Raw genomic sequence first — 7,286 nt, forward strand, 5'->3', positions numbered from 1 at the left:
CCCCCCCCCCCAGCTGCAATTTAGCCCATAAAAAGGGTCCGCGGCGACTCTGTACAAGGACCGAATGTTCCACCCAGCACTGTAAAAACCCCCCCGCGCCCCCGTGCCCAGTGTCACTCCCCCGGCTTGCAGGGGCCCTTCTCCTGCCGGGGCAGCTCCTGCTCCCGCAGCAGCCGCAGGTTCTCTGCTCGCAGCCTGTCCACCTCCCGCTCCAGCGCTTGCACCCGCGCTGAGTCCGCCGCCTCCCCCCCGGCTTTTTTGCTCTCCATCCTGAGCCGGTTGTTCTCCTCCTCCATGCGCGAGAGGCACTTCTCCAGCTCCAGGTACTCCTTCACCAGCTCCTGCTTGCTCATGTTCTGCAGGCTCTCCACATGGTACCGCTCGTACGTCTCCGAGAAGTCCCTCTGCAGAAACTCGCTGCCGTCCCCCCCCATCCCGTCGCTGCCCCCGTCCTCGTCCGCCGCGTCGTCCAGGAAATCCTCCTCACTCGTGTCGTCCGACTTGGCGGCCGCTCGCCGCGGGTACAGCCCGGTTTTCAGGTCGGGCTCCTCCTGGTCGTGGTCCTCCATGAGGAACTGCGTGGTGTTGTAGGGAGCCACCGGCTGYCCCTTGGCGAACATCTCCGCCCGCAGCCGGGAGGCGCGGAGGCTCTGCCGCTCGTCGAACTGCTGCTTCTCCTCCCAGCTCAGCTTCGAGTACGGCTTCCAGCGCCGCTTCTTCTTCGACGGCCGCCGTCGGTGCTTCTTCTTCACCGGCCACTCCTCGGTGCGCCCCACGGCCCGGTACCGCGGGCCCAGGCCGGGACGCCCCGCTCCGCCCGCCGGCGGCCGCCCCTCGGCGCCGCCCGCCGCCGCCTCCGCCCCGGGGGGCGGCAGCCGCCCGGCATCGCCGTCCTCCGCCGGCGCCTCTCCGCGCTCGGGCTGCGGTTCGGGCTGTGGCTCGGGCTCAGACTGCGGCTCCGGCTCCGACTGYGGCTCCGGCCGCACCTCGGGTTCGGAGCGAGGGTCCGGTTCGCACTGGGGCTCCGGCCCCGGTTCAGCCGGTGCCSCGTCGGCCATAGCGCTGCGCTCGGCTACGCTCGCTCAGGGAACGGGCGCTACCGGCGCCGCATGGGGACGGCCCCCGCTCAGGCCGCCCGGGCCATGGCCTGGGGGGGGGGGTTAACGCCGCCGGGCCCGCCCCCCCGCGCGCACTGCACGCGCTGCCGCCGCTCCCGCCGCGACCCCGCCCCACACCCCAACCCGCACCCGCCGCCGCCCGCTCCCGACTGCCGCTCCTCGGCCGCCGCCGCGCCCTTTATAGCCGCGCGCGCCCCGCCCCGCCCCGCGCAGGCGCCCTGTGCGCCCCGCCCCGCCGCGCGTCGGGTCCCGCCCCCGCCGCGCGCCCCGCGCCGCCGCCACGGCCCCGCACGCGCGGGCGGTGCCGCCTCGCGGCCAATCGGCGGGCGCGGGGGGCGGGGCCGCTCGCCGGGACACGCCCCCTGGCCGTTGCAGGGGCTGGCCGCCATTGGCMGCGACGGACGTCACTCGCGCGCGGCGCCACCAATCGCGAGGCGGCGAGGGCGGGAACGGGCCGTACCACGCGGCGGGGGAGTCCCCGTGCGCGCGGCCGCGCGCGCCCCGCGACCTTCAGGCCCGGGCCGAGGGCAGCGCGCGCGCCCCAAGCCCTCCCCCCCCCCCGCGGGACCGTGGGACGGCCCGAAAGAGTCCCTGAGCGGCGGAGGCGCCACCGGCGGCGCTGCGGCCCCGGGACCGGGGGGGTTGGGCCGGGCCGGASCGGGCCAGGCCAGGAGGGGATGCCCGGCGGGGGCTCCGGGGATACGCAGGGTTGGCGGAAAGGGGCGGGCGGAAGGATGCGGGCCCTACGACGGGTGCGGCGGTACTGCACTTGGCGGAGGGACATGTAAACAAACCTGACCGGAAAGAAGTCCCTTCTTAAAGGCGCCGCGTCCCTTTTGGCAGGGGCGGTGCGGAGCTGCGCTCCCAAAGCCTGGGGGTTTGCGGTGTGGGGGAAAAAAGGGGGATGGGGAGGTCCCGGGCCTTGTGCCGGTCCCAGTACTGATCCTGGCCCAGTTCCTGGACCTGCCACCCCCACCCACGGTGGCCATGTCCCCCTGGGCCCCTCGGTGGGGGGCGGGGCTGGGCTGGGGGAGCCATGGCGGGGGTGCCCCACGGCCTTGGGGGGGTTGAGGGGTCCCCGCTGAGGCACACACACCATGGGGACACACGGAGACGGAGCGGGGGCGGGGGGCGGCCCTGGGGGCGCTACGGGGGATCYGTGTCGGGGAACAGGACAGGGGGGTCCCTGTGGGACCCGAGGCYCCACGGCCGGGCGGGGCACAGCCCGCGGAACGGGGGGTATCTGTGTCACCGCTGTGTCACCAGCCGGGGGGAACCTGCCCTGCCCAGCCCCCACACCGGCAGRGCCCCCCCRGCCCGAGGGGAGCGGCACCGGGGASCCCCGGGTGGCACCGCCAGGTCCCGGGCCCGGGGGTCCCGAGGGTCCCCAAGCGCTCCCTCCCCTCTCCAATGTCCCTGCGGGTGCCCTCCCGCCGTCACCTGAGCAGGGCGGGGGCGGCACCGGCACGGGCCCGGTGGCACAGGGGGACACCGCCRCYCCCCTCGGGTGGGGATGGGACCCGGCCGGGGACAGGTTGGGGTCAGGGGACAGSACAAGGCCAGGCAGCCGCCACCGTGCCCCTCTGACCACGGGGGGTGACAGTGACCGGGCCCGAGTCCCCTCCCCTCGCAGGGCACAGGCAGCGGGGCTGGACCGAAAAGGCAACTTTAATTGAGGCAGGTTCGGATGATGTGCCAGCACCCCGCGGCCCCGCTGGCCGGGGACGGGCCCGTGGCTGCTCCCGGTCCGTCTGTGCGTGGCGGCGGCGGGGTGACCGCCCGGGCTCCGGTGCGGGGCGATGCCACCCCCGCTCCCGGTGCTGGYCCTGAGTGTCGGTGCGGGGCCCGCAGAGCACCGTGGCTGTGAGGCGATGCCCGCGTGGGTCCGTGGCGCTTCCCCGGCGCCTGCGAAGCGGGGTGGGGAAGAAGGGGTGGCGGCGGCGGCGGGGACGCGGTGGTCACCTCTTCCTGCCCTGCCAGCGACGCAGCAGCCACTGGGTGACGAAGGGCCAGGTGGCCAAGAAGAGCAGCGTGCGCGGGGACACGGTCAGGCGCCACCGGGACATCGCCTGGCGAGGGGACAGAGAGAGGCAGCGTGGGGAAGGGGACAAAGGTGTCACTGCTGCCACCAAACACCCCCCAGGCCACCACTGAAAGAGGCTACTGCCACTGCTCAGGCCTCCTGGTCATGTTTCTCCTCCTCTGGAGATTCTGCATCAACACYACCAGGCCTGGGGACGTGTCCCCACGGATGTCACCTGCTCCCCAAATGAGGGTCCCTTCTCTGACCTCCCCCCACTGTGTCCCCAGGCCCTGTGAGGCAGGGGGACAGCAGAGCCACCCCACAGCGCTGCCTCCACTCTCAACTCACCTGTGGAGCAAGTGCCGGGCCGGGGTCTATCCCAGCCGTATCCCCCTGCAAGACAGGAGAGGGTTTGGGGTGCAGGTGGGGCTGGCACCCCCCTTTCTCCAGCCCCTGTGTCCCTGTGAGAGGGAGGGAATGGCCCAGAGCGAGTCCGTGCAAGGCTCCTGTGAGGGATCCCAATGGTGCAGCTGGGCCAGGACCCCAGGGCAGAGGGAATGGGGGGAGCAGTGGGAATGATGGGGAATGGGAATGGGAATAAAGGGGAATGGGAATAAAGGGGGCAGTGGGAATGAAGGGGAGTGGGAATAAAGGGGCAGCAGGGATGAAGGGGAGCAGTGGGAATGAAGGGGAAATGGCAGTGTGGGGGAATGGGAATGAGGGGGGCAGCAGGAATGACGGGAATGGAGGGAATGAAGGGGGTAATAGGAATGAGAGGGGCAGGGGGAATGAGGAGGGCAGGGGAATGAGGAATAGGATTGAGGGGCAGCAGCTCCCTGCCTGCACCACAGGCCGGATCAGGGCAGTGCCAGCCTCGGCCCTGCCAGGATGTGTCACCAACCGTGGGGGTCCCCGGTCCCCACAGCTGGGCCAGCCCTGTGCCAGGGCCCGAGCCGAGCCCCGCTGTCCCYGCCMGGCCGGTGCCGTGTCCCAGCCCKGCCCCCAGCCCTGGCCTGGCCGTACCTGGGCAGCGCTGAGCGTCTCCAGCCGGCCCAGCCKCTCCCGCACTCGCCGCAGCTCCTCCTGCAGCGCCCGCACCGTGCTGGCCACGTGCGCCTCCAGCTCGGCCGCCAGCCCCGGGGCCAGCTCGGGGGTGCTGCCGGGGTCGCCCCYGGCCAGCCGGACATCTGCGGGCACAGCGATGGCACACGGCTGGCAGGGCAGGCTGAGCACCGCCCGAGGGTCCCTGTGCCGTCACCCAGCAGCGAGCAGTGGCTTCCACGGGGTGCCCACGCCACAGTGGCTCCCAGCCCAGCGCCACAGCCCCACCAGCACCCAGATGTCCCCAGGGCCATGGGCCACTGGCAGTGGGTGGCCAGCCCACCAACGGGGTGGGTGCAGTGGTGCATGTGGGTCACCTTGGGACACCTGCTGAAGGTCACCCAGGGCCAGGGCAGCTCCTCCCAGCCCTCCCCCGGGCCCAGTGAAAGCCCCAAACCAGTCTGGCAAACACCTGGCTAATCCAGGACACAGGGACTCGCTGCCAGCCCCGTGCCAGCCCCTGGGGACAGCCCAGCCCAGCCTCATCGGGCCTCAGTACAAGTTCACTGCCAAGGTCAAGCGGCCCGGAAGGGAACAGGGACAGGGGAAAGGGTGACACAGGTGGGCTGTGCCCAGGTGAGGCAATGGCACCAATCCCGTGAGTGAGGGTGGCAGTGCCACTCCAGGGCAGCCCAATATGTCTGGGGACAGCACAGAGGGTGGCAGGAGGCTCCTTGTCCTCTCCCTGCAATGGCACAGCTGGAGGCCTGGTGCTCCCCAGACACCAGCGTCAGGGGTGGGTGGCATTGGGTGAGTGGCACTGCTGTAACGGGGTGTCCCCAAGGTCTCCAGGGCACAGGGCCCAGTGTCACCCGCTGCCCTCCTGGGCAGAGCTCAGCCCTGGCACCRCCCACATCCGAAGGCACCGGTGATGTGGCTGGACCAGGGCCAGGAGCTGGGCACAGGGACCCAGGGACCTGCATTCCTTGCCTGGAAGGGCCCACGGGGCATCCTCCCAATTCGGGCAAATCAGCACCACTGCAAGGAGTGGGCAAAGGAGGGGCTGTGTCCTGAGGGGTACAGCCACTGAACTGCCTGGGGACAAGGGATGCAGGGACAGGACACTTGTCACTTCCTTCAGCTACCATGACCCAGCCCTGGGTGCTGGAGCCAGACCCGATCCCTGGGGATGAAGGCAGCCCCAACCCCCGCCAGCCCCCAGCCCAGCCCGGGGGAGGTGTGGGAGCAGCAGGAAGGGGCGCAGGGATGAGCTCTGCACCCACCTCTGTCGGAGCCCAGGGCTGTGAGCTCGGTGCTGCTGCTCCCCTCGGCTCTTCTGCCTTCGCCCTGCTCGCCCTGCCCAGCACTGCGGGGCACCGGGGGCTCAGGCCCGGCCTGGAGCCCGTTTGGGGTGAGCTCCCGCGCCTGCGCAGCCTGTGAGACGGGAGAGAAGGGCCCTGAGACCCCCACTCCCCTCCCTGGTGACGTGGAGGGTGATGCCAGGGCAGCAGTGGAGTCCTTCTCTGCCTTGTGGTGGCATTTTTGGGGCTGAGTGCAGCTGAACCCCACCAGCCAGCAGCTGSCCTGGGAGCTGACAGAGCTCCAGAAGCCAGTGAGGTGTCCAGGCTTGAGATGGCAAAAGAGGTGGGGGAGGGTTCCTCCCTCCTCCCCCGGGCTCCACCAGACCTCACCATGGCACCTCAAGTGCCAAACAYGGCCGGTGGCAGCAGAAGCAGTGACAGCAGAACAATGAAGGTGGTTGGTGGCAGCCATGTGGGGCTTGCCCAGTGCCCCAGCAGAGCCCCAGAACAGGAATGGGGGGCTCCTCAGCATCCCCCTGTGACAGGGACGGGCTCCAGCAGTGACACGAAGCCCAGCAGGCGCAGGAGGGTGTCCCTGTGGGTTCTGGGAGGCTCCCAGGCTGGCAGTGCTGTGCAGAGATGTCCAAGGCAGGGCAGGGCTGGCAGAGCCTCCAGTGCTGCCCCCGGTACCTTCTCGGGCTCCATCTGCTCCAGGGTGTCACAGAACGCRTCCCCCTCGGAGTCACTCGTCACCTGGCTCCCCTCGGGCACCTCGGGGGCAGGAGCCAGCCCAGCTCCTGGAAGGGAAGCACAGGGGGCTGAGCCCTGGGCAGGGCAGGGCTGGAACGAGGGATCTGCGTGCCCACGGTGAGGCAGGAGGAAAGGGAAACTGAGGCACTGAGGGGGAGGGAGGCAGCTCCCAGGTCGTGGCCATGAATCCAAGGACTGAATTCCCCYTTCTCCCACCCACGGTGTCCCGTTGGCCCACGGTCCCTGTGGCAGGGCAGGGACACTGCCCAGCTGCCCGGGCACTGCCAGCCATGGATGGCACAGYCGGGACAGCGGCACTCGCTCCCTGACCATATTTGCTGCTGGGGGAAGGCAGCGGGAGGAGGAACCTCCCTGCAGCACCCTGCCCACCCCAGGGCACGGCCAGGGGCCCCTCGAGGGGGCACAGGGAGGCAGGGGGGAGTGCACGAGGGACTGTGATGGAAAAACCCAGGCTGAGGTGTCACCGGGGAGGGCCAGGGCTTGGCACCGGGAATGCCAGTGCCAGGGAAGCAGCAAACTTGGCTCGAGCTGAGGGAGAACATCCTCACACGGATGCACAGACCTGCCAGGGTGATGTTTACCCAGTCCTCCCCTTGTCCCTGCATTTCAGCAGAGTGAGCCCCTCTGCCCAGGCACCAGTGAGGCTGAGCCAAACCCACATGCCCAGGGTTACCCCAGCAAGGGTCACCCCCAAGAGCAGCCCCGTGAGGTGGGCACAGCCTGAAGCACAGGCAGGGCTGGAGCAGAAGTGCCTGAAGCCAGCAGTTCTGTGGGTGGATGGAGATTGAGCCCACTGCCTGCTCTGTGGGGTCTCTGCCAGGTGCTGGCCACACCAGGGACACCAGCCTGGCATCAGGGACACTGATCTGGCACCAGGGACACCCGCCTGGCATCAGGGACACTGACATGGCACCAGGGACACCCGCCTGGCACCAGGGACACTGACATGGCACCAGGGACACCAGCCTGACACCAGGGACACCAGCCTGGCACCAGGGACACTGACATGGCACCAGGGACACCAGCCTGGCA

At 70.2% G+C, this 7,286-nt stretch overlaps 2 protein-coding genes across 4 annotated transcripts in view; both read right to left on the reverse strand.

Annotated features, from left to right (window-relative positions):
- Positions 1–6: 6 nt before the first annotated feature.
- On the reverse strand, positions 7–1,210 carry HEXIM1 (HEXIM P-TEFb complex subunit 1). Its single transcript, XM_057383172.1, has one exon. It carries the CDS (start codon positions 1,056–1,058, stop codon positions 114–116), a length of 945 nt encoding a protein of 314 aa, XP_057239155.1. The 5' UTR covers positions 1,059–1,210; the 3' UTR covers positions 7–113.
- Positions 1,211–2,768: 1,558 nt separating this feature from the next.
- ACBD4 (acyl-CoA binding domain containing 4) overlaps positions 2,769–7,286 on the reverse strand; it is a 7,756-nt gene continuing 3,238 nt past the window's right edge. The window contains exons 5-9 of one of the 3 annotated variants that reach the window (XM_057383181.1): positions 6,174–6,280; positions 5,466–5,616; positions 4,165–4,328; positions 3,490–3,534; positions 3,007–3,187 (exon numbers count right to left, since the gene is read on the reverse strand). In XM_057383181.1, the coding sequence (XP_057239164.1) occupies positions 3,077–3,187; positions 3,490–3,534; positions 4,165–4,328; positions 5,466–5,616; positions 6,174–6,280 (578 nt within the window). In that variant the 3' untranslated portion in view covers positions 3,007–3,076. Of the gene's footprint in view, positions 3,188–3,489; positions 3,603–4,164; positions 4,329–5,465; positions 5,617–6,173; positions 6,281–7,286 lie in introns of all 3 variants that reach the window. The other 2 variants (XM_057383183.1, XM_057383180.1) reach the window with 2 other exon arrangements.

This window comes from Malurus melanocephalus, unplaced genomic scaffold, assembly GCF_030028575.1.
Source record: "Malurus melanocephalus ecotype Western Australia unplaced genomic scaffold, MMel_1.1 scaffold_613, whole genome shotgun sequence".
Classification (NCBI taxonomy): Eukaryota; Metazoa; Chordata; class Aves; order Passeriformes; family Maluridae; genus Malurus; species Malurus melanocephalus.